General features: G+C 50.2%; 1 protein-coding gene across 1 annotated transcript in view; it reads right to left on the minus strand.

The window, feature by feature from the left end:
- The window catches only part of LOC132087386 (glutamate receptor ionotropic, kainate 1), a 104,806-nt gene extending 78,292 nt beyond the window's left edge, over positions 1-26,514 (minus strand). Inside the window, exon 1 of the mRNA XM_059493535.1 lies at positions 26,382-26,514. Within this exon, the coding sequence (XP_059349518.1) occupies positions 26,382-26,508 (127 nt within the window). The 5' untranslated portion in view covers positions 26,509-26,514. The remainder of the gene's footprint in view (positions 1-26,381) is intronic.
- Between the last annotated feature and the right edge of the window lie 500 nt (positions 26,515-27,014).

Genomic DNA, 27,014 nt, shown 5'->3' on the forward strand with positions numbered 1-27,014 from the left:
GGAGTGCCACAGCTGCTTCCAAAACAGAATGTTCCCTTTGGAGTGCAGCCTCTAAAGGAATGGCAAAGTTGCAGCAGACTGGTGTTTGTGTGGAAATTTACTGTCTGATCGGGTTGGGCTCCCACAAGCAGGGAAAATGAAATCTCCGGGTGCTCTCCCCTAGAAAGTGTAAGCTCCTGCTGAGGGCTCCCCAGGAGCACAGCACACACTCCCCATCACCTGCACATCCCAAAAAGAGGAGCAGAGACAGCTGCCAGGGTGCCCAGGAGGAGGGAAAATCCATCCCCAGAGCAGGGGATGGGCCAGAAAGGCTCGGTCAGAGAGCAAAACAGCATGCAAGAGCAGTGCTTCTCCTTCTAATCCCAGCTTTGGTGGCGTGGAGTGGGGTGCAAAGGGAGGGAAAGGACACAAGCAGCGCAGGAGATGTGGCTGTGAATGAATAATCCAAAGGCACTCCTGGAGCAGCCTCCCATCCCAGTGGGCTCAGATAGAAAACTGAGTTCTCAGAGGGCAGTGGGGGAAAAAAGGGGAGGAAAAGGGGGAAAAAACTCTCTTCCACTCCCTGTTCCTCCCCTTCCTTAGAAATCCAGGTTTGGGTGAGGGAGTGGAACAGGAGCGGGGAGCGCTCAGCGCTCCGGGCACTGCTGGGGAAGGGGAGCTGTGTTCCTGCGGGCCCATGCCTCAGCAGGAAGGACAGGCAGTGATTCCCTCCCTTTTGGTGGCTGTTTGCAAACTGTTTGTGGTGCTGTGGGGTATTTTATTCCCAGAGGATAGGTGTGTTTGACAAGCCCCAAGTGTGAAATCTCTGCTGGCAGCCCTGTTTGGAGGCAGGGCTCTGCTCACATGTCTCTGCTGTCTCTGTGCAGAACCTTCTGCTTTCTCCTTTGTTCATCACTGTGAGCTCCTGTCCTGTCTGATGCATTCTCTGGCCTGGAAATGCAGCTCTCGTTCTGCACTTAACGGTGCTGAGGAGTTCAATAAATTGCCTTCCAGTCACGCTGCATTTTCTCCCTGCAGTTCCTCCTATTTGCACACAGAAATAGTCATTATTTATTCTGGCTGGCACTGAGAACCCACACAAGGTGAGCCTCCACCTGTCTCAGACCTGCCTCGCTTTGTGGGCTGCACAAACAGACCAGAATAAAGCAATTTGCTTCTCCTGCACCCTAATAAATCCTGCATTACAAAGTATTGTGCTTACAACATTCTATTAAATTCATTTTACCAGCTTAATAGTGACTGTTAGGGAAATGGTGTGCTCAATCTTTGAGCACACTTTGGTTCTCTAAAATGGCTCTTGGCTTCCCTGTGTCCATTGCTCCAATGGAAATTGGTATGTTCAACTTTTTAGTGATTTTTCTTGAGGTGTTTAATCTTATCCTAATAAAGTAAATATTGGTTAATCGAAGCTTAAGCTAGCAAAAATATTAGAGACATTTAATTAGTCAAAATTATAGCTCATACTGTAATACAGTAAATTAGATTAGACAGGCTTTACACTTCAAAAACACATTAATAGCTGCATGCATTTTCCTAATATTAAAATCTTTAATCTTAGATCCCTGAAGATACTAATAAGCCTCTAACCCATCACTGACTTTAACATCATTATTTAAAATCAGTTTTAGGTTACAGGAAGTAATTATGCAGCAGAAAAAGGCAAAATTATGCACCAGGAAGCAGCAAGCTCGTTCAGAATGTGAGATTTAAGTGAACCTGTTGTGTTGATATTGCAAATATAGGATGGCAGGGAGCAGCTGGCTGGAATTTAGGGAGAGATGTCCCTGTTCCCACTGCCCTCATGTCCCTCCTTGCACAGGAACACATCCAGCTTTGAGAACAAATGTCTTCTGTCAGGAGATGATCTCTGCAGAGTTTCACAGAATTATCCAGGCTGGAGAAGCCCTCCAGGATCAGTGAGTGCAATCCGTGCTCAGTGCCCACCTTGTGCGCAGCCCAGAGCGCCGAGTGCCACACCCAGCCCTTCGTGGGCACCTGCAGGCATGGGCACTCCAGAGCTCCCTGGGCAGCCCCTGCCAGGGCCTGAGCACCCTCTCCATGGGGCAATCCTTGCTGGTGCCCGAGCTGAGCCTCCCCTGGCCCGCCTGGGGCTGTGTCCCTGTCCTGCCGTGGTTCATCTCCCTGCATGGCCCATGGGGGACTGCAGGGACAGCATCAGAGGCTTGTTCTGGCTCCCAGGAGCCCACAGATTTCTGTTGTATTTTATATATGTAAGAGATGATTACACCTGCTGTGTGCAGCACATGTGCATCTCCAGAAGGCAATTGGGACAGAGGAACAGAAACACCAGGCTGTTTGATTGGGGTCAGGAGCCTCTGGCTCAGGGGCTCAAGCCCAGCCCACACTAAAAGCCTGGCAGCAAAACCTTCTGCCCCAATGTCTGAGCTCACTTTAGAGGTGCAATTCATAAGGATTTCCCCCCAAAAAACTCATCTTTCACCTGAATCCATTCTGTGCAGCTCTGATGCCACTGCCCACACTGCCCAGGGGGACTGGGCTGGAGGGCTGGCACTGGGAGAACTCAGCAGAGCTGGGGACACTCTGTGCTCCAGGAATGGGGGAAAGAAGAGCAGAAATCTCCTCTTCATGAGAGGATTGGCAGTGAAGAGCAATACAAAGAGGTTCATATTTCAGCCCTGCTGACTTGGGCACTTCCATCCCGCACGTAAATCAGGATTTCTGCTGTCGATGGAAGTCACAAAGGACAGCAATAAGTACTGGGAACTGACAGTGTTACTACTTAGAAAGTTTTTCCACTTTCAGGGACATTTTCTTAATTATACTAATTTATCAAATGTATCTTCACTTTTACAAGAAGTTTCCTTCTCTGCATTTGTTAAAAGAGAGATAATTGCATCTGGAAAGCAGCAAAATGAAAAGAACCTTAATTATGCATTATAATAACAAATGTGTTCTAGTTCAGGTGAGCCAGACCAATTATATGTGATTAGTGAATGGAAACAATTGATGTTTTTGCATTTTCATTTGGGTCTGCTGACCTTTCCTGGTGAATGAGCTACAATCTGTCTTCCCTTGGTGCTCAACACAGAACAAATATTTTAATTTATAGAGCCATTTGGAGAAATCATTGCAGTCTGATCAGAGACAAGTTTTACTGAACTTGATCTGTACTCCAATCTCACAGAGGAGAAAAATGATTCTTTGCAGGTCTTTTTTTGAAAGGGCATACAAGGAGGCAAAGCTTGGATTTCCTCTGGAAATGTTGACATAGTGGAAGAAAACGTAATTAAAACTCTTATTAAAAATTAAGCTGCCTTTAATATATCCTTCCTTTTCCTCTGTGACATGTGACTTTTGGTGTTTGCTATTGCTTAGCACTTCTGAGTCTCTTAATCAGGTGCTTGAACCACTTGGGACAGTTCAAAATGCCTTCTTTAATAGAGACACAGAAAAGATGCCATGCAAATGTAAAGCACCAGCAGCTCCAGTAACTCCTCATTTTACCAAACCCCAGCTTAGGGAGAAGTGGTGCTAAGAAAATCAGTTTCAAATGGGCTGTAAGAACAGATCAAAGCCTTGCAATTGCTGTGTCCCACTTAGTTCAGCTGGTATTTTCCTTGTGAGTATTTTGTCCCCCCCTCAGAAGTTCAGCCAGCAGCAGCAGCAGGATATTCTGCAATTAATGCAATGTTCCATGAGTCCATCCCTCCCAGACTGTGCCTTTGGAGATTCCCTCAGTCCCAGTGAGGTTGTACATCCTGGATGCACCTGGAAGGCAGCAGGGCTGCCCAGAGGGAGCTGCCTGAGGGCAGAATTTGGCTGCTTGCAACGAGGGTGAGGGACAGGAGAGAAACACCCTGAGCCTCAGAATGCACAGAGAGCTTGGCACAGGGAAAGGCTGCTTGGTTCTGGTAAATGTGACACAGAATGGGGGGCACAGAGAGCTTGGCACAGGGAAAGGCTGCTTGGTTCTGGTAAATGTGACACAGAATGGGGGGCACAGAGAGCTTGGCACAGGGAAAGGCTGCTTGGTTCTGGTAAATGTGACACAGAATGGGGGGCACAGAGAGCTTGGCACAGGGAAAGGCTGCTTGGTTCTGGTAAATGTGACACAGAATGGGGGGCACAGAGAGCTTGGCACAGGGAAAGGCTGCTTGGTTCTGGTAAATGTGACACAGAATGGGGGGCACAGAGAGCTTGGCACAGGGAAAGGCCGCTTGGTTCTGGTAAATCTCACACAGAATGGGGGGCACAGTAAGTGCCATGGCTTCATCACACCTTCATTGTGAACCTGTTTCCATCACCAGAGTTAATGACACTCTGATTCTTAATGAAATTAACTGCAGTAATTTTCAGTAAGAACAGAAGCCCATGGCAGGGCACCTGATGGCTCACACTTGGAGGCAGAGCAGAGGTGGCCACACTAAAAGTCCATGTGGGTGGGATGGTGCACCTCAAAGCCTGACCTTACCATTTTTCTCCAGTATCAGGTGATCAGAGACCCACCCACCCACAGTGTTCTGTGACACCAGACAAGCTGCAAGAGGAGGGGATGAATGGAAGAAAGAACCTGGAGGTTTTCCTGGCATTTTTCCCTTACAATCCTCAAGGATGTCTGCACAGAAAAGCACCTTTTCATTCCAGTGAATGACACTAAGGATTACCTTCCCAATTGCAACTGATAAAGTTATTTCCCCCATAATCAGAGAGCATTTCATCCTGTGCAATTGGGGAGATAATGATTAGTATTTCTGTGCTGGGAACCTTGGGACTGAGCACAGATGAGAGGCTAGCTGTCCCCATGCATGTTCTGCAATCACTGGCAGCTAGAATTAATCAAAGCTAAATTGTCTTCCCAATTCTGCAGCCCAGAGTGAGGACTCCTGTTAGCTCTGCACACAGGGAAGCACACAGGAGGACAGGGATCATATGGCAGATGAATAGGAATGAAGGGAAGCAGATTTGCATAAGTTGGTTTTGGACGTAAAGGAGGAATTTTTTCACAGAAAGGGATCTTAAACCTCACCTGGCTCCTTTTGGAAGACAGATATATTTGCCAGGAAATGCAGAACACTCACTGCACGTGGCCAGCAGCAGCAATGCAATGCCAAATCATCCTACCTGATTCATCACACAAGAAGTTAGCTATTACCTACCTGTGACCAGCAGTGAATGTTTATTCATTGGAAATGCATTTCTCACCAGGCTGAGGAGCAGTGCTTTCCTCTGAGCCTGGCCTGCACAAACCCCACAGTTTATGCTTTCCAAAGGTCTGTGCTGAATATCCCTGTACTCTGGTTAAGATTTATCACCTGAGAAGTGTAAGCCTTGTCTGCTAGTGAAGAGAAAACTAAAACTCAAATGAGGAATAGTGCAGCAAAAGTTTAGTGCGTGTTAGTGGTTCACTCGTAAATTGAGATATCTTTCTGTTTTACTCTCTCAGCTATTTCAGACTGTGCTGTGCTGTGCTGCAGTCTGACATGGTGGATAATTCATCAGCCTGTATGTCTTTTATTATTATTACTGTTACAAAAAAATCTTGAGTTTAGGAGAAACAAAACAATAATTTTGCAATAATGTCACAACACGCTGGGTAAGAACATAATAAACCTTGTTATTATGGTCCTGGAATAGCAAGGAATCACTGAGCAAAGTACACAGGAGCGTTCATCCAGAATGCTTAAACCACCCTGTGGATAAAATGAGCTTTCAAACTCAGAGAGACTCACAAAGAGCACTCAGCTGCATCTTTGGGCCAAAACCTGGATCTGCTCCCACTGCAGCTCTGGGCCTGACATTGTGCCAACACGCAGTGACTGTGGGAGATCGTGGAATGGTTTGGGTGGAAGGGACCTTAAAGCCATCCCATCCCACCCCTTGCCATGGGCAGGGACACCTTCCACTGTCCCAGCTGCTCCCAGCCCTGTCCAGCCTGGCCTTGGGCACTGCCAGGGATCCAGGGGCAGCCACAGCTGCTCTGGGCACCTGTGCCAGGGCTGCCCACCCTCACAGGGAACGATTCCCAGTTCTCAATATCCCATCCATCCCTGCCCTCTGCCAGATTGAAGCTGTTCCCTTTGTCCTGTCCCTCCAGGTCCTTATAAATATTCTCTGTCCCTCCTCCTTGTGGATCCCTGCCGAGGTGCAAACAGGCACAGCCCCACGAGCTGTCAGTGCAGGGCTGATTTAACTGTGCTGTCACTCTCTTGGCCATGATTCTGTAACACAAACACGCTCAGGTGACGGAACTCCAGCCCCAAGTCTCTGCTTTGCTGCAGGTCGCAGCCACTGCACGTCCCTGCTGTGCCACCCCTGGGGCTCCAGGGGATTGGGAGCCAGCACTGGCAGCTGGGGGCTGAAAGGGCATGCAGGAGTTTAGGGGAAGCTTTTGGACATGACCTTAGCAAGCATTTTTTCCAAGAAGGTGCTTAAACACTGGCACAGGTTTCCTGGAGAGGTGACTCATGCCCAAGCCTGGGGCTGCTGTGCCAAAGGCACCTGGATCTTGACTGGAAGTGGTTTGGAGCTGGAGCAGACACTCTCCGGGATTTTGAGACGGAGCAGAAACTCTCCACCAGAGCAGCTTTTGAGGCTCAGAGTTCCAGAAACAGCCCAGAACTCTGCTGTCCTTCCTCTGCACCCAGCAGTGCCCGTGGGCGGCACTTCCCTCCCAAGTGCTGAGCCTGCCACCCAGCAGAGGCACAAGGAGCTGATGCAGGGGAATTTCTGCATCACCAGGGCCTCTCCAGCACGGGAAGCTGTCAGCAGGCTGTGCTGAGAGCTGCCAGGCTGAGTTAGCAGTGACACTTCCCTCCCACAGCATCGGAGCTCTCCTGCACTCTCAGGATGGATTCACCTCATGCCAGGCTGGGCACGGCCAGGGACCTTGGCACAGGGAGGGACAGAATGTGAGCAATGCACAGCTGGGATAACCCCATCAGTGACTGCCCCTCGAGCTTCTAATGGCGTGTGAAATGCCATCAGAAAGCTCCCTGCTTTTATCAAATATTCCCTGTTTCAGCAGTAATTCAGACATTGGCACCGGCGCCTGATGCCAACTGTCTGCGTGCATATGGTCTGGCAGGAGTGGGAAAACATGTGGGGAATTCTGAACACACTGCCTTCCAGGGCACTGCTTTCTGAACAGAATGCCTCCCAGAACCGTGTTTTCTGAACACACTGCCTTCCAGGGCACTGCTTTCTGAACAGAATGCCTCCCAGAACCGTGTTTTCTGAACACACTGCCTTCCAGGGCACTGCTTTCTGAACAGAATGCCTCCCAGAACCGTGTTTCCTGACAGCCCTGCCACACACCCAGAGCAGCACGCTGAGGCCATCTGGCCACAGGGAACCATCTCCTCCGAGCAGGAAACCAATCAGCACAGAAATGCTGAGTGCCAGCAGTGCCATGATGTGCCTCCAGCACAGGCCATTGCTCTTCACCAGAGAACAGGCTCTGGAAAAGAATCTGCCCATTTCCTCGGCCTTTCTGCCCACCTTCACACTCCAGAAGGATCCAAACACATAGCAGGCACTGGCATGGGCACCTGAATGAGGTGTTAAGCCAGAATCAATTTTCTTCTATCAATACACACAGAAGTGGACAAGCTGGACAGAGAAACACAAAGGTTTAAGAGGAACTTCCTGCACCAAAGGGAAAAAAGCAGCCTCTGTATTAGGATATCAATGCATCATTATTTAAGGATATCATTAATTAGCTCAGCCTGGATCCTTGCCTTTACCTCTTCTATTTATTCCAAAATTGTGAGGAGAAAACAACTGATTCTGCACAGAGGATTTCTATTCTGTGTCTGTTCTGTCTGCAGGGACTTTGATGGGCAGCAGGAAGGGATGCAAAGAGGGATTACCAGTGTCTGTCCCTCAGAGAACCATCCATGGAAACACAGTGCTGATCCCACAGCAAGAGGTTGGATCCAAACCCCAATGCCTCTAAAATGTGCCTCCTAACCAAGGCACACTTAGCCTCAGAACAAAACTCACATGCAGTTTTAAATGTTCAAGAACTATAGTGAGGTTATGAGGCCTAAAGATCTTTGTGGCTTTTTGGCTCAGCCTGTAACTCCCAGGAAATGTTTCATCATTTCGTGGTTTGCATCTGCCCAACACTCCCCAAGCATTCCCTGAGTCCTGAGTTTTACATTTCAATTCTCTTCAGGTTGCAAGTGGCACAGGATTAGCTCATCTCATCAGGAACATCGGTTCAGGGAAGTTCAAAAATAATTAGGTTTTAATGAATTCTAGTCATTTGCAAACTGATTTTTATTTTGTCCTTTTATTAAGCAGGATGCAAAATCATGGTTTTATCAGCACAAAGAAATTCCTTATCTTGCCACATGAGCAAATAATTCATTTTTTGGGATTAAAGTTTTATTTTTTGGGGATCATAAGAGATTTTGGGTAGGGACAGATCTCATACTTGTACTTTTCAACTTCCCAGTTTTACAGTAAACACAAGATGAGAAAAAATACACCACATTGAGATGTCTGTGATAAGAACATCAGGAAGAAATTGAATTTGTGGCTCATCCATTTCTTTCATGTTCCTCAGAAAGAGAAATGAAATCAGCTCAGAAGAACATGGGAGAAATATAACCTTTGGATCACTGCTTTCATTTTCCTCCAAAGATTTAGGGAGGGGGTTCCCTAGGATTTTATATTTCTGCTGTAGACACCACTAAACCAGGTCAGAATGGCCAAGTGGCAGCAGGACTGGGAGAGGCAGAAATGGGATCATACCCTGGGCATCCCTGAGAGCACAACTTGAATAAATATTTGTGTTGTCCACACAAATTTCCCTAAAATAATGATGTTATGTCTCTGGGAGGAAAACAAAGAAATGTTTTCTGTGCCTTCAGGTACATTAGCACACTGATTTTCATGGCTTTGCAAGCATGCACAGCAGTACTGAAGAAAAGCCTGATTTCTCAGAAGGGATCTTTCTCATGTTAGATATTCATCTACACAATTATTTTCTGGATTCAGTTTTATTCCCAGCTGTTCACCAGCTCCAAACTGATGAATACAGAATGGAAGTTGTTTCCTACTGAGAGATGTTTTCTGCTGCAGGATAGGAAATGTCCTTGGGGAGATGCTTTGAGAGGGGCATGGTGAGCCTGGTGTTTGTGCCCCAGCTCTGTTCCTCTCTGGGGCCACTGGGACAGAGCCCAGCTGGATCTGGCTCTGCAGGGCAGGGCAGGAGGGCTCTCTGGCAGGAAAAGGACGTTTATTATCTCAGGCACTCAGCACTCTGTTCAGTGGGGAGGCAGTGAGCTGGGCAGGGAGGAGTGGATGGGTACCAGGGTTACACAGGAGGAGGTGAAATCCATCCAAACCAGGAAACCATCCCATCCATCCAGCAGCAAAATGAGCCAGGGTAGTGCCACTGCCACGATGGGCAAGGTGGGGAAACAAAAGCCAGGAAGGGGAAAACACAGAAGGGAGTTTGGGAAGAGGATATTAATTCCTGCTCTAAGCAGCACATCATCTAATTCTGGCACAAAGGACAGTGCTACAGAGGTCAGGGAGCACTGTCTGAAAGGCAAGTGAGTGCAATGAAATAACACTACAAGGGTTCTGAGCATCCCAAATGGACATTAATTCCTTAAAGTTGATGGGCCCTTTGGAAGGAGCTGGACACACATCACAGGATATGTCACAATGCCATTACCCTGTGCCTGGTTAAGAAAGCTGCCAGCTTTACAAGAATTTGTGCCTGAGGAAAGGGAAACACCAGGAAGATGTGGCCAGAGTTATTCTGTGGTTCTCCCAGATGAAGTCCCAGCTGTGCCCCATCCCCACCTTGTCCCCAACCCAGAGCACTGAGAGCCACATCCAGGAATTCCTGGGACACCTCCAGGCATGGGCACTCCAAACTTCCCTGGACAGCTCACTGGAATTTTTCCACGAAAAAATTCTTCCTCAAAATTATTAAAATTGAAATGATTGCACCAGATGAGTCCATTGCTTTGCTCAGACAGCACTTCCGAGGGACTGTCCCTTCCCACCTCTGCAAGGAGCAGCAGAGGAACCCCAGGAGCAGCCAAGATCCCTGCAGGATCCAGCAGATCTGAGGGCACACAGTTTATCTCCCAAAAGTGAACAGCTCTGCCAACCCCCCATGTGAGCAGGCTCCTCTCCCCTGGCATTCAGCACACCCAGAAAGAGAGGCAGAAACATTCTTGTGCCAGAGCTGACTTTCCTTGTCCCTGCTGAGTCCCCCTGGGGCTGGCTTGGAGAGAAGTGCCCCATTTGCTCCATGTCTGAAGAGAAGCTGCATCCCTTCGGAAAAAGCCACTGTGTGCATCCACAAGGCAACAAGGAAAACTAAATAAACAGAGGAAAGAGCAAACAATTTTTGCTTGAGCACCACATTTGCTTAGAAATATCTGGACCTGAACCAACACACAAAATGCAATTTGAGGCAATTTTTCAGTGTTCAAGCTATTAAGTGAAATCCATACTTACAACAAAAACCTCTTCAGAGAATTGGGTTTTATTTGCCACTTAAATAACTCTCAGCCCGGACAGGTACTGCTAGAACTGTTCATATTTCTTAGGAGAGCAGCAGAAAAAATCACTACAATTCCACACAGACAACCTGCAGTTACCAGTTCTCCACCTGGGCTGCACACCATTGATCTTGACAAATGAGTCCTGTCAAAGTGGCTCCTTTTTTCCCCACAAACTTCCTCTGTGGTCACCTTGTCTCCTGAGGCTGGTCCAGCCTCTAGGAAATGCCTCATCAGATCAAAGCTATCCCCATCAGATCAAACCGCAATTTATCCCTCCATTTTCTTTGACCAGGGAATCAGAAAATCCATTGAGTGAAATGGAAAACAAACCATCAAATTCATGATTTATTCACGCATGGATCAAACATAACAAACCCTCTTTCAGCAGATGAACACCCCCAAAGCAGAACACACTTATTTATAGACAAGGAAATGTTTCAATGTGAGGACAGCAGACTTATGTTCACCTCTAGGCACACACACAAGAAGGAATAGCCCAGGAGGGAGAACTGAAACCACATTTAGGCTGCAGGCAGCTGGGAGAACCCCAGGTTATTGATGGATATAGAGGGGTGCCACTTTTCAGCAAAAGCACCGTGCTTTCATAATCCTGGCACAAATTTATGGCTCCTGAAGGGGCTTCTCAAAAACAGGGAGCTGAAAGTGGGACATGGGCAGAGATTGGGGTGGGATTCTGGGACATGGGCAGAGTTTGGGGTGGGATTCCCTCCCTCCTCACTCCAGTCCCATGGGCAGGGACTGTCCCCAGGTGACCTGCCACACTCTGCTCTCTGCCTCACAGTCATTTATTTTTGAAAAACCACTAAAGTTTAAATTTAAAAAGTGACATTTCAGTGCTTAAAACTGCATCAGGCCAGGCAGTGCAGAGCCACTAGTGCAGGGTCCAGGAGAAGGATGGATGTTCTCTAGAGGCTCACGTATTTTATTTGCCTGTTTGGGGTTTTATTAGTTTATTTAGCCATTATTTTTTCCTCTCTATGTAGACAGGCTTGTGGGGGGGATAATGTGTTTGCACATTGCAAACGCACTCGTGGTGAACTTCTGTCTGAAGCTTCTCATCTCAGAGTTTCCCCACGATGCTCTCCTTTGTACAACAAACAGCTTCAGCACATTTCCCAAACCTGAGTGACTGACACCTCAAAAGAGCCCACTAAACAGAGGAAAAACAAAGCTCAGGGAGAAAAAAATAATAATAAAAAAGAAGCCAAAAAGAGCTTTATAGCTCATAGGATTGAGATATATAAATAGGGGTTTAATCTTCCAGGCACAAGTAAAACTTGCATTTCTTTGGCTTCTGTGTGGCTGAAGCCCAGGGAGCAGCAAAAAGCTTCCCAGGACAGCTTCCTAGGGAAAAACCACCCAGCATTCACACTGCCCTGCATTTCCCACAGGGGAAGGTGCTCAGATCCTTTCTCAGCTTATTTTAGGAAGTACATCAAGCAAAGGAGAACAAAGTGTCCAAGGCAGCATCTTACCCTGTGACAAGGGAACAAATAAAAGGGCAAAGGAGGATTTTTTTAGAATGCCCTGAACCCGAGCAGCTCTGGAAAGCCCCATGAGCCAGGGCATGAAGGAAGGCACACAGCCTGGTCTGTGCTCTCCTTTCCCCAAGTGCTCCCTGCAGGAGCAGCCTGCAGGAGAAATGGTTGGGAAGCTCAAAACTCCACCCTGCTGCAGCTGCCCACCCCAAACAGGGCACCAGAAAACTCCTACATTTACCTTAGGACAGGAAAGCTGGCTTGGGTGTGGAACCTGCTCCCTGGGCCTTTCAGCTGAGGCAGGGAGTGGAAAATGAAAATACACAGCGTGTCTCCTGTCTCTGTGACCCTCATGTACCTCCTAAGAGGGACAGAAACGTCTCAGGAACCAGAATGAACTGCTGGGCAAGTGAGCTGCTGGGCCTGGGCAGTGAAGGGCTATTTCTGTGCCCAGTACAGGGTTATTGCTGTGCCCACTAAAGGGCTATTTCTGAGCCCAGTAAAGGGTTATTTCTATTTCTAGTGAAGGGTTATTTCTGTGCCCAGTAAAGGGTATTTCTGTGCCCATTAAAGGGTATTTCTGTGCCCAGTAAAGGGTTATTTCTGTGCCCAGTAAAGGGTAATTTATGTGCCCAGTAAAGGGCTATTTCTGTGCCCAGTAAAGGGTAATTTCTGTGCCCAGTAAAGGGTAATTTATGTGCCCAGTAAAGGGCTATTTCTGTGCCCAGTAAAGGGTAATTTATGTGCCCAGTAAAGGGCTATTTCTGTGCCCATTAAAGGGTATTTCTGTGCCCAGTAAAGGGTTATTTCTGTGCCCAGTAAATGGTAATTTCTGTTTCCCATGGGTAGAAATGAAGCAACTCCCCAGTGTTTCCTCTGCACCCACCCTGTGCTGGCGTGGGTCAAGGCCACCCAAGCATCTCCATTTCTGTTGATCTGCAATCTTTGCACCATTAGGAGACAGAAAGTCGAGGCTGTTGGATTTCACTGCAGTTCTGAATTGCATTTCCCGTTTGCTCCTTGAGGAGCGTGTGCCTGGCCAGCCCCTTGCTCAGCAGCCATCCTGTTAGGGCTTGTCTGCACAGATATGAAGCATCTTTATCAGCACCCCAGGAGGGGAATGGAGGCAGGGGCTGGACAGGAGCCAGGGAAGAGCTCCCTTTGCACAGCCTGGGCTGCTCCGCAGTGATTTACTGACACCTCCTCTGGGCTCAGCTCCCAGTGCTCATCCAAGCCAGTGCATCCTCACAGCCCTCTGGGGGCTGCACAGGCAAACCTGCAGTGTTTCCTGCCTCTCAGAGGGCAGGACAGCCAGGTTTCTCAGGGAAACAAAGGTGATGTTAGCACACATGGTTAGTGGCAGGCTGGGCAGTGCTGGGTTAGGGCTTGAACCTGACTCTCTCAGAGGCCTTTCCAAACGGAATAATTCTGTGGTTCCTCGGCACACAGCAGTGAGTGTGTATCCCCATGTTTGTGTATTCCTCAGGGAATTTGCTCCTTGCTATGCCATCCCCCCACCCTGGGGAAAAAGGAACCCTGATTCACCATTCCAGCTCTCTTGTCAGGAAAGAAAGGAGCACTCTGCCCTCACTGGGGCTGTACAATGCACTTTGAAATACCTAATCCTTTGGGAATAGGTACATAATCGACTGGCATGCTCTCAGGAATCCTTCCATGTAAATTCCTCCTGCTGGTCTGCCTCTTCCCCATAAAATCCCAGGACAACAAATCCAAGAATCTCTTCCTGATGTGGCTTTCAGGATCTAAAGAACCACTCTTCTTTTTATGTAAAATAATGCTCTGCAGTTGCCAGAATTCCTGCATGGGAATTAAAAGCAATGGGATTGGTAAATATTAATATAGCTGGACAGGACTGGACACCCACAAAGCCCCTGTGGTTTTTTTTATTCAGGTGCATAAATACCAGTTATAGCCTTATCTGAGGACAAACACAAAGAGCCAGAGTTTAAGTTTTCTGTCTCATAAAGTGACCAAACCCCTTGAGAAGAGGAAAATGGAGGGAGCTCCAGAAAGCAGAGTGCTGAATGAAAAGCAGGGGGCTGTTTTCAAGCGAAACCTTGCCTGCCAGGTGGGACAGCCCACCTGGAGAAGAGGGAACTTTGTGTGGGTTGCAAAGCCTGGTGTTGATCCCGGATGTCCTGGTTCACACATGGAAAATGAGCACTTTCTTTGCCTTGGTGGGTGACCTTGAAGTGCCGTGCCCAAAAATCTACAAAGCCAAGGAGAGACTTCACCCCAGCAGGGCACTCAGGAAAAGGGGATTTTTTGGGAGATCAGGAGATGCTGCTCCTCTCAGGGCATCCTTTTCTGGCACAGGGAGGAGAGAGAGCACAACCAACAGCACAGATGCACACCCCAAGCTGTGAAATTCCTGCTGCTCTTGTTTAACCTTGGAATCTCCCTTCAGGACCAAAAAAATCCCATTAGGACAACTCCAGAAGGAAAAGAAACCTCTCTCTGTTCTCTTAGCTGGTTCTTCCCTTCCCTCTCAGCAGAGAAGCATCTTTTTAAACCAGAACTAAAACTGGGGTCCGAGTTAATACTGAGGGCAATGGAGGCTCCCAGCCTTTGGGGATGGAGCAGCCAACAGATGGAACAGAGCAGAGCAAATGGGATGCAGCTAGAGAAAATAGCAAGAGGGATGCAGGCAGAAGATTATCCTCTCCAGTTCATCCTTTTCATTTGTGTGGATACGGGCAGATGCTCGGAGAAATGGGAACGCACTGCATTTGAGAGGGATAAAGGGAAATGCAGTTTGATACAAGGGATAATTAACTGAGGGAATGTGTGCCTGCAAGGTGATCCTGAGAGCTCAGGGTTTGGGGGATTCAGCAGAAGAGGAGCCTGGGAGGGTGAGAACAGCTCGATTACACCAGATAAGATTAAATGCAGAATTCATGCTTGCTGGTAATGGGCGAAACACCAGAGGGTGAGGAGCTGGGAATGAGCTTTCTTGAGGGATATCTTTCCATAATACTCCATTACAGGGCTTCTAATTTCATCCTTTCAAACCTCCACCACCGAACACTGTTTGACATTGAAGACTGAAATGAAAAAGCTCCAGAGGATGCTCATATTGTAATTCCTCTGATTTATGTAACCGTTTCTGGGAAGTGCCTATTCTCTGAAAACAAACTGCCTGAGCGTGGAGGTAAGACTGCATTTCAGTATTTACCTGGGTAAAATGAACCTTCTGTTTCTGAGCCAACAGTGAATGTGATCCCTGCCCGGGGGCCCACCTGCAGCCCCTGGCCAGGGTGTGTGACCTCAGTGTCCCCCAAAGGCCTCCTAAGAGAGGAGCCCCCCTTAAACCCGTGTTCATTCATTCACCCTGGCACACTGCAAACGCCCTCTGGCTCCCAGGAAGGTGGGACACCTCTCAATTACTGCCCAAACCACCCCTGATTGAGCATCTGTGTCTGCAGGGCCATCCTGCTCCCAGCTTTGTGCTCGGGGACAGGAGTTTCTGGCTGGGCTGTGCCTGGCACTGGCTCCACGTGCTGGAGAAACATTTGTGGCTGGGCAGAAATCACCCAGCAGATTCCAGCTCGGAGGGGAAGCCCATTTGCTGTGATTTATCCACTTGCTGCCGAGGACAAACACTGCTGCCATGATGATTGCCCCTTGTAAAGATGCTGTCATCTGCAGCAACCTGTCTGCTCCAACTGCTCTGGCTGCTGCTGCTCAGCAGTGACGCCCTGCAAGGTGACAGTGACAGGCTGGCAGCAGCACCCTCAGCTGCCTGGGCACTGCACTCAGCTCAGCTTTAGCACACTCCCTGTCCTCCTCACAGCTTGCACAGAGCTAGCAAACAGTGTCTCTTGATCCAAAGGTAACCCCGAAAGGAACATCAGAAACCCTTTATCCCTGTTAGCCGCAAATCCACTCTGGCACTGCCCTGGAGGTTTTCTGAGCATATCCCCCTGAATTCCTGGATGTCTGAGTTCCCACTGCAGTGCCCTCTCAAGCTGGGGGCACAGCACAATGTGCCAGCATGAGAGAAGAGTGTTTGAGAGTTTCCAGGCAGTTCTGGCACTAAATCCCACACCCTGTAATCCCTTAAGCATGTGGCATGCTGGAAAGCACTGGAGTTTCACTCAAAACCAGGCATAAACACAGCTCCCACGTACTTAAGATTATCATCAACCTGCCAATTCCCTCTTATCTGAGACTTTTCCATTCTGTTTCCTTCTCTTTATCCCCTCTGTGTATCGAGCTGGTGCTTGAGCCCATGATGACAGGAGATCCTGAGCCTGCAGTTCAGAGCTCCAACCCTGAATCCCAGGAGAAACAGCACCTCCAGAAGGGCAGGGGAAATTCTCCCTCTGACTTTGTGCTCATCATCCCCAAGAGATGAAGCAGACTGAGCTGTGGGGAAAAGGCAGATCTCATTTCTGCAATGACACCACCCCCCAGAAATTGTAATTTAGTCTCCAAATTGTGGGCCTTTTGTATTTCTCTTTGGCCCTGTCCAAGCAGGAATGTGCCAGGCTGGCTGCAGCTCTTGGGCCGAGTGCAGGCTCTGGGAATGGCGGGGATCGCCCACTGCCCTCTTTCCTCCCCTGCTGCTGCCCCGATGGATCCCCCCCGCTCCAAGGCTCCCCAGGCTGGGCTCCTCCTCTCCCACTCTCACTTCTCAGAGCAGTGTGTCAGATGATGTTTAAACATGACCCTTTTACTCAGGTTACTCAGTGTAACACGGGCAAATGGTGATGAGATGGATGCTGGTGCTGCATTCCCTATTTTTACCTCCATTGATTCTCCCGTGTCTCTCATGGATCACCCTCCTGAAGAAGTGACAGCTTTATGTCAGCCACAACAGGGCTGTAACAATATTAGCTCCGGCATCAATTCAGCATGACACCAGAATTGTGTCATGCTTGACCCTATTTGATAGATCCTGCACAGAATCTGTGCTGAGCTGCACAGAGCAGGGCCACACTCTTTCCCAATAACACATTTTCCCATCTACAGGCGGCTTTGGGCTTTTACTGCTCCAGCCATGGGATTGCATGTAAATAATAATGTTATTTCTAGAGAATGTGGCTCAAAGACAGCCCAGCTCTTCAGTTCCAGCCTCTTCGTTCCATCCTAGCTGGAATAACTCACTGCTCGCTGCTTCCTACCACAAACCAGGGAACCTGGGCTCCTTCCCCTGCCCTGCTGGGCTGAGGAGGGCAGGGCAGAGAGGGGAACCTTTGCACGAGTGGGAAACCTTGGCAAAAACAGCGGCTGGGGATAGAAAAGAGAGAGGAGGAGGCTTTTCCTGCTGATTTCCCCGAACAGAGGGAATACAGAACCTTCATTTGCAGTTGGGATGAGCTGCAGTAAATTGCCCAACTGTTCTCCTCTGCCAGAATAATGCACTTGCCAGAACCTCATCACTGTAAACTGCTGCAGCTCCATTGACTCCGGCGCAGGCAGAGCTGAAGGAGTCTTTGGGTCATTTGTTCTTTTTTTTTCCCTGAGAAAAAGTGCTCTGCCACTTAAAACAAAGGGCAGGCAGCCAGAAGAGATGATTTTGTACCAAATTTTCTCACATATTTTCTGCAAGGGCTTGGATTTGAAAGAAGTTTTGAAGTTAAATTTACTAAATTTAAAGCTCCTGTCACTGAAATCTCCTGGAGAAGCTGGATGTGAATTCATTGGGCCCTACCTGTGGCCAAGGAGGTTTCTAACAGGGTGACTCCCATGGGACAAGGACCAAGTTCTGACTCTTTTGAAGCCTGTGGCCCCTTTATTCAGCCCTGCCAACAGGAGAAAATGATTTTAAATGTGAGGCATAAGCTTGTCAGCACCACTTTCCTTAGCAGGAACCGAGCCTCATTCTAAGAACTGCCATAAAATACACTCTTGGTGTGGGAAACAGAGGAGTGCAGACATAAAAGTCTGGATTTTTAGCATTAATTAAAGCTCCCCAGCAAAGTTTGCTCTGCATCTCCTAAACTACCTTATTTAAATTCTTTAAACCCCCCAGCTCTCACTGTGCAGATGCTCTGGTACCACAGAGCAGCTCAGCCCCAGCTAAACTCTTCTTATTGGGTCTTGCTGAAAGTCATCAATTCCAATGAACACGCTGGGATGTCCCCACCACGGAGAGCAGAGGAGAGGGCTGCAGGCAGGAATGCAGTGTTCAGGGAGTGTTCCACACGGCTGGGTTATTAACCCCCTGCATCCCAGCACAGGGGAAGGGCTGCACACAGCACAGCGTGCGTTTCCCAGCTCCTCTTCCTCAGAGCAGCCGGCACCCCAGCATGACAGCAGCAGGATGGCAGCTCCCCAGGGCTCCTGCAGGTCAGGGCACAGCACCCTCACCCTCTGCAGATGCCTCAATGCCAGGACATGGCTCAGCCCTGGCTGTGTCCCCAGGGAGCAGAGGGACAGGAAAGGCTTGGGCAGCAGAGAGAGAGCCAGCCACAGGCTCTTCATAGCACAGAGAAAAACCTCCATTCTTCACAAAACACTGCTCAAAAATTGAATCTTGGTGCAGCTCAATGGAGCAGCCTCATCATTTACAGCAGCGGATAAAGCTGGGAGATGTAATGTGAAGTATCTGCAGCAGCTCTGCCCCTGATATAAAATGCACCCTGGGCAGCAGAGCCTGAACTCCCCTCGGCGCGCGTTTCTGGCAGATAAGTCAACAATTTGGGGCTTTCTGAGATAGTCACAGCCAGGGAAGCAGGAGTTTCATGGGGCTGCAGCTGCACAGCCCCACTGATAAGGTGTTGGGGTGGCTGGGCACAGCTGAAAGGAAGCGGCGCCGCAGGAACAAAAAGCTGTTTGTGTACAAGTTGTTGGATCAGAGATAGCGGGGAGAAAGACATCATTTTTACAGGAGAGCTCTCACAGGGGCCTCAGGCACAGAGCTCGTCACGGGGCACATGGGCAGCCCCGTGGGGGACAGGGGGACACGGGGGACAGGCTGGGAGTTCAGAGTACATTTCCCCACTTTCACACAGGGACAGAGAGCTGGACTCAAGCCTTTCCCATAAACGTGTGAGGTTTAAAAGTGCACGCCCAGAGGATGGGAAACACCACACTAATGTCGACTGAGCAACTCCAAACCCACTTTGGTTACCCGGTGCACACCAGCTCCACAGGATTCCTGCCTCCTTTGCTGCAGCCTTTCCCTGTGGCATTTTGTGTTTAGTATTTGCAAGTACAGGCAAATAAATTGGGGCTTTAGGGTGTTTTGCTGGGAATCACAGCACGTGCTGAGCTCCATAGGGAAGGGCTCCATGGGATGACCCAGTCCAGCTCTGCCCCTGCACTGACACCCCAGAACCCCACCTGTCCTGGCTGTCCAAGCCCTCCTTGCACTCAGACAGGCGTGGAGTGTTTGGCACAAGCCCAGTTTATCACACAAAATGTGTCTGAACAATTCTGGGTGAAAACAGCCCAGCAGTGACTCCACGTCCTTCCTGTGCCCCGCACCAGGTATTTACTCATTCCTCTCCCATTTCCACAGACTATCAAGGATCATCTCTTCGATTTTTAAATCTTTTCCCATGCTCTTTCTGAATTCTAAGATGAATAAAAGCAAGCAAAGGCAAACCAAAACAAAAATATTTCAGTCAGAAATTGCAATTTAGATTTCAAATTGCGGGCAGGAATTCCTTTAACACTTCTTGGTGGTTCACTGCTCCCTTATTTCCTGTGGCCAGCCAAGCTGTGATCCATGTGGGACTGCTGAGGGTACTCAGGGTGCATTTCCAGCGCCCAGCCCTGATGTGTCAGCGCCTGCCAGTCCCTGGAAAAGTGCAGCACAGCTCCAAGCTGACCCAGCTCTCAGCAGCTGCCGAGTGACGGTGGCACGACAAAGGCAGTTTTACCCGGCCGCCCCGGCTGCGGATGGGCACAGCTCTGCTGAGCCCGGCTCAGGTGGCTCCCACTGCTCCCCCGGGGCTGGGCCAGCAAATGGGATTTGTCTGCAGCTCCTCCAGAGTGAAGGGACTGGGCCAGGGACACCGCTCCCCAAATTCCTCCCTCGCCCAGAGCCTCTGTGGGCATGGCTGGGCTGGCACACCGGGATGGCAGGAGAAACCTCCTTGTGCCACAGCAAGGAGCTCTGACATGGATTTGCCTCATGTTGGACTCTTTGCTGAGTGTGAGCACAGGAAAGGGGATTTTTGGGCAAGCAGGAGGTGTGTGTTTGGGGGCTGTTTTCCCTCTGGGTGTTTGCATGTCAGAGCATCCAATTCCCAGCCCTCCAGATCTTCACTGGGGCTGGGAGGGAGGCAGTGAATCCAAGGGCTGTGAGCACTGGGCTGAGCCTTCCCCAAAGGCAGGGTCAGCCCAGCCAGCCTGGCTGCAGGGTGGCACGAGGACATGGGCAGCTCTGATGGACACCTCAGCATCTGCAGGCACAGCCCACATCCCTGGGGGTCCTCCAAAAGCAAACCCTGTGCTGGAACAGACAGGGGGTGAGAGAACAAATCGGGGCAATTCTGTGTTTGCCACTGAGCAACAGGCCGGGAAAACCCTTCATTACCTTCCCAAAGTGCACAACACCCTTCTGGGAAGGGCTTAAAACACAAAGTGCTGCTGCTGTGTCCAAAATACGTCTAATTACACAGAGGGCCTGCATGCCATAGTGGAGAAGTCTGTGGGAGAGCCAAAATGGGGGGAAAAATTGCATTGTAAGGCCCCAAAAGCACCAATTTCCATGAATTTTCCCTCTAATGATAGCATCTCAGCCAAACTCTGCATTTGGGGAGGTGCCTCTGCGCTCTGGCTGTCACTTGCACCCAGCAGGGTGGGAGGGGGCTGCTCCTGGGCCCCAGCCAGACCCAGCGTGCTGCAAACAGAATCTGCCCTGAAATAGGCCAGGTTTGGGTGTGCAGGACGTGGGAACAGCCTCAGTGCCAAGAGAATTTATAACTCTCCTCTTTTAAACTTGTGCATTCTGAAAGCTCAAAGGAAAAACAGAACCCAACAGCAACCCAGCTGGAAGGTGTGACTGCAAAAAGCCTGATGGATCAAGAAAAGAAGCTCAAAAGTGAGCCTTTGGCACCAGTTCTGCCTCTCTGGCCACAGAACCCATTCCCATTTCCCTCTGTTTGTGCCGCCCTCATTTAGTGAAGCTCTAAGAGTATGTAAGGAACTTTCTGCACTGTCAGAGGAATTTAAAAAGAAAGAAAAGAAGAAGTTACTTTAACAGCTCTGTCAGATACTGGCTCCTGTAGCTCAAGTGAAAACAATGCCAGTGTGGAATAATGAAGCTGTTTTGATTTGGAATTTTGATTTTGCCCTGAGAAAGCGAATTCATCATTCGAGAGCTCATAATTTCCTGGAAAATGCCCTCTAACCTTCAGCAGGGAGAGAGAGGGAAGGGTAATAACCTCCCCTTGCAAAGCTTGCCCAAGATCATAAACTCATTACTGCAAACTGAAATCTAAAGTCAGCCCAAACTAGGACAGGCTGGGCTTGCTGGTCACAGCCCCAAAGCTGTGCAGTAGAACTAATCAGTTCTGGGATGGGATTTGTTTCCTTTGAAAGCTGCAGTACAATCTCCAGTTTAGTTGGTCAAATCAAGCCTTTCTGAGAAAAGAAGATTAGAGGCAGTTGTTTAAAGTATTGAGGGGAGAGCAGGATTTAAGCTTTATTACTGACCAGGACATACAACACAGACTGTAATGAGAAAAACAGTATTGGGATTGTACTTCCAGCCCAAATGGAAATGTTGAGAGAGGACAGGGCCATATGGAGGAGCTTAGAGCTCAGGCAAGGGGAAATGCCCTGGAAATCTGAAATGGGGTGTGTGGGGAAGCCAGGGGGCTAAAACAACAATGAGCACACCTGAATGTCTGAAAACAGCCTGCTGGGCAAGAGATGAACTCTGCAGAATGGCTTTTTATTCTGTTTGCAGGGAAGGCTCCTCCAGCCCCAAACATCTGATGGCAAACTCTCCTCCCTGGTGGAATTTGGGCGATTCCAGCACTGCCAGGACCCTGTCCCGTGCTTGAGCTGCTCTGGGGTTACAGAGGGAGGCTGCAGGGTGCCCATTCCCCAGGCTGTACCAGCGAGGGCAACAGCGGATTCCCCAGCACCCGCTCCTCTCCTGTCCCACAGCCACCCAGACACCACCCTCACCCACGGAGCTGCTGGGAAATGCAGCACTGCCACATCTATATTGGATCTATTTTGTGTTTCTCAGGCTTCTCAGTCTCTCAGCCGTGCCTAAACCCCCCCAGCTCCGGTCCAAACCCAACCTGCCCCCTCAGTTTGCCCTGTCTGGCCTCAGGACCTTTCCCTGGCTGTTCCCCCCAGCTTTGGGGACAGGTGGGCAGGACAGAAGGCACTCACACCTCAGGTTTGGCTACCACAGCCCCGCTGGCTGCTGCAGATCACCAAGCCTGCGTGATGGAATATCTGAGGAGCACCTGCACCTCCCCAGCCCATCTCCTCCCTGCCCCAGGAGGCGTTTAGGAGGTTCTGGCAATGGAGGCCAAGCTGGAGATTTCCTGGGACAGTTTCCCTGTCCCCAGCAGTCACCATGTCCTGGCACAGCCACTCACTCAAGGAGCTCCCTTGCTGAGGGGCTGCAAAGCATTTTGCAGCAGCATTTTTAGGGATTTTTAACTCAATTACCCATTTGAACTCAGCCAAACGTGGCCCTGCCTCCCACTTGTACAGCGCTGTCAAATCCAGTGAGGAGGGAGAGGCGTGAAAATCAGATTTTGGATGCTTTGGTGACAATCCTTTAGAAATATTTGCAGCAAAACAGTTTTCCCTAAGTGTAGAATAAGGAAACTTAGGTAAAGTGTATCACAAAGAATTGATAAACCACTGAGCACTCAGCGTCTAGTGAACAAAATGTATTTAATGTCTCATCATCTGGTGAGAAAAATGCAGCTGCATTTCCTATCATATCTAAAATAGAATAACTTGTAGATACCTAGTAACAAATACTGTAAACTAACATTTTTCATTATGTTGAGATATGATAAGAGACTTTTCAAGAAAGGTTTTTGCCATTTCACACTGATGAAGCTCGGAATGGTACTAACACACCTAACACAGAGGTGTGTTAGTACCATTCCCTTCACAAACAAAATCTCAAAAAGAGTTGGTGAAAAGTGGCAGATTTGCAGAGAAATTAATGAGGTTTCTGCCTTTATCATTCTCATGAGGGGGAAATGGCAATTTCACACAGGAAAAGAACTCACAGCTTTAGCCCTGCTGGGGGAAATCCAACAGAGATTTTGAAATCTATGTTGAAAATTTCAGCTTATTAGAAATTGGTATTTTGTGGGTTAGGTTGAGTTGCAGGTGTTTGGTTTAAATCTGATATTTCTCAGCTGGAGATAAATGTTATGGGGCTAGTCCTGTATTGTGGAAAACACAATTCACTAAAATTGGGAATTTTGGTTGAGTAAGGAGTAAATCAGTGCAAAGGATGAACCCTTATGTAAATATTCCATTTACAGAAACACACAAATTACTGAAAATCCTTCTGGTTTCTGTCTCCTCACCCTGAGCAATTCCTGAAAACCTGCCCATTTGTTCATTTCCAGGAGCTGGTAATTTCAGAGATAATTACAAGATTCATCCATTATTCTTTTATTAACTCCAGAGCTTTGTCAAGAACTTGCAGTTGGTCAGTTGTAACCCGGAATGGAGCTCAGATGATGACCATCTGTAAATTTTCACATAATATCACTGGATTTTACCCTTTTAACCTGTTCAGAATCTGTAATCTGAGCAGGAATGAGAGCTCTGCATCCAGCACCAACAAATGGATTATTCTGTTGCTGCTGAGATGTCTTTGGAAGCTGTTTCTGCACCTGAGCATCTGCTCCAGTTCATTACCATTCTTCCTTGGAGATCATTTATTTCATACAAGTGGTACAAGTAGCAGAGATAGGAAGGACTTGGTGTAAAAACCGAAAATTCCTTGGAATTCAGTAAGAAATATTGGGTTCATGAACTTTAAAGACACTTTTATGTAATACAGTCTGGTGGGTAATGTGCAGATAAAGATGGTATTTCCTTGGACAGCTCCATTAGCTCCTGTGTCAAGGGAAAAGCTTTTGAGCAGGAGTGGGGAAGAAATATCCAGTAAGACAGCAGCATTTTATTTTATTTTCTTTTATTATTGAAACTTCAAGCTCCATCTTATCTCAAAATCCATTACTTTTATCCTAATGAGTCAGTTTTACTTGGTCACACTGCCGTCCCTCATCTTTTGTTTAGAGAGCTGGAAAAGGAGTCGTTAATCAGTGCTGAGGAATAACTGGAATTCATATCACTCACACGTCCTTTCTCAACTAATTAAACACCACCAAGACAATCCATTCATTCCTATTACAAGCCAGAAAAAAAATTAATAAAAAACAAATCTGAAAGCTCCCTGACAGCGGAAAATGCAATTAAACTCTGAGTGTATGAGTCCGGGCACAAACTGCTGCACTTTCTTCCCATAATTAACTAAAACACGGGGAAAACAATCTGACGGCTTAATGGCATTTCCCTCGCTGTCAGAAACGCTTGGGGACGATTTTATGATGTTGTCACAAAGAGATTTGGAGGAGTTGCTGCCATTACTCCTCTCTGCCACCTCCGAGAGTGACAGACTCCACGGAGGAGCTTTGCTGCTGTTAACGGATGTGGAGGATTAATATTTTATAACATCATTACTCCACAGGCAGCAGAGCCACGGCGGGAAGGATACACTCAATATTTTATGCATTCCCAGCCCCTAACACAGTGATTGCCCTGCACATCCCACCGAAAGCCGGGCAGTTTGTCAGCTCCGCGCCTCGCTCCGTCCTGCTGGCAGTGACGGGGCAGTCAGCGCTGGGCTCCCATCCCTGCGTGCCTGCCCTGGGAGAGCGAATCCGACCCACAAATTCACCGGCCCGGCCCTCGAACGGGGGAATTCAGGGGAAGAATCGCCGGAGCCTCGCCGGGCGCTCCAGAGCAGCGCAGAACTTCTGCGGGCACAGGGGGCACCCCAAAGCTCTGCCCGGCTCCCTGCGAGCCTGCGGGCAGCGCAAAGCCGAGCTTTCCTCCGGCACACGGCATTCGGGCTCGGCTCAAACCCGCTAAGCTGGCACGCTGCTCCTTCCTTCAGAGCTATGCCCCCCAAACCAGAGCGTCCCGCTGGTGCCCGCGGCTCGGGGATTCGAGCGCGATTTTCCTCCCCAGGTTTCACTGGGGGAAATGCCCCCGAATCCCCGCTGGGGCTGTGGGATCGCCCGGCTTTGCGAGGTGCGTGTTCCAGGAAAGGCGTGAGCGGGGAGCAGCGAGCTCCCCCAAACCCCGGGAAAGGCGAGCGCCCCCCGAGCGGGGACAGCTGGAGAGCATCCTCGGCTGCGGGGCTGCGTGCCCCCGCTCTGCAGCTGCGCCCAGCGCTCGGAAGGGACGCGCCTTCCCTCATTTCAGTGCTCGGGCCGCGCTCCTTCGCTCTCGGGCACAAGGAGCCTTCCCTGGGCTTCGGGGAGCGCCGCTGCGGGCGAGCCCAGCGGGGTGAGGGCGTGCGGGCAAAAGGCTCCGATCTTCAGCTCCGCACGGCAGCGCGCCCGTGGGACTGCGGGCTGCTCTCCCAGCGCCGTAAACAACGTCTTTCCCTTTTTAAAATTTTCTTTTTTCTCTTGTTTGTTTCCTTTATCGCCCGCCTCATGTTCAGTGTTTGCCAAGCGCAAGAGGGATAAACAGAAACAGCGGCGTGCCAGATTCTGCCTACATCTTTCCCACAGCCTCTCCTAACCCCGAACTCTTCCGACACTTTGTATGCACCGTCTCACTTGACTGACACAAGAAACCCTCTGTAGCAAGAGAGGCTTCCTGTGAGCCGAGCCCCGTTTCCATGGCGCGGAGTTTCCTACTCAGGAATAAATCCCCGATCCGCGGAGTTTGCCGCGCAGCCCCGCGGAGCTGCCCCTGCCCGGGGCAGCGGCAAACGCGTCCCGCATCCTGCCGGTCCCCCCGTCCTGCGCTGCGAGCCGGGACTCTCCGCACCCCTCGGCACCGATTTCAGGGTCACCGAACCCTTCCTGCGCGGGGACAGAGGTGCCTGCCCGCCTTTGGGGGCACCTCGCAGCGTGCCCCTCGGGCTCCCCGCGCCCAACTTCCCTGGCACCGCGCACGGGGGCGAACTTTGGGCAGCGGAGCGTCTCCGAGCACCCGTGAACATCCCCGAGCATCCTGAGCATCCCTGAACATCCCCAGGCATCCCGAGCATCCCCGAGCATCCCTGAACATCCCTGAGCATCCCCGAGCGTCCTGAGCATCCCGAGCATCCCTGAACATCCCCGAGCATCCCGAGCATCCCTGAACATCCCTGAGAATCCCTGAACATCCCCGAGCACCCCGAGCACGCCCGGCGCGCCCCGGCGGCACTCACCGATCCGCAGCACCTGCTGTGCGCTCCGGGGCAGCCCGGCCGCGGCGCAGAGCAGCAGCAGCAGGAGCCCCCCGCCGCCGCCCGGGGCCGCTCGGCGGGGCCAGCGCGGGCCGAGGCCGCTCGCCATGCTCAGTTCATGCTCCGTTCATGCCGGCTACCCCCGGGCGGGCCGGCTCCGAGCCGCTCCGCGCCGCCCGCCCATGGCGCGGGGGCTCCGCGCTGCCGCCGCCGCCACCGCCGCGCCCCCCGCGCCACAGGGACGGAGGGAGGGACGGAGCGGGAGGGACGGAGCGGGAGGGACGGAGCGGGAGGGACGGAGCGGGAGGATCCTCCCGCGGGGCGGCCCCGGGCGGGGCCAGGCGGCTCCGGGCTCTGCGCGCACCCGGGGACACGCGCGCGCACTCGGGGACACGCGCGCGCACACGGACACGGACAGGGACAGGGACACGGACAGCTGCCCAAGGAGGGAGCCTCCCCCTCTGGGGACATCCCAAAGCCACCCGGACGCGTGCCTGTGTCACCCGCTCCGGGGGGCGACAGGGGTTCGGTGTGGATGCTCTCCAGATGTCCCTTCCAGCGCAGTCCAACCCCCGGGACTCCGGGATTCCCCGGTTCCGGCACAGGGACACGCAC

The sequence above is a fragment of the Ammospiza nelsoni genome, chromosome 2 (assembly GCF_027579445.1).
Source record: "Ammospiza nelsoni isolate bAmmNel1 chromosome 2, bAmmNel1.pri, whole genome shotgun sequence".
NCBI classification, from domain to species: Eukaryota; Metazoa; Chordata; class Aves; order Passeriformes; family Passerellidae; genus Ammospiza; species Ammospiza nelsoni.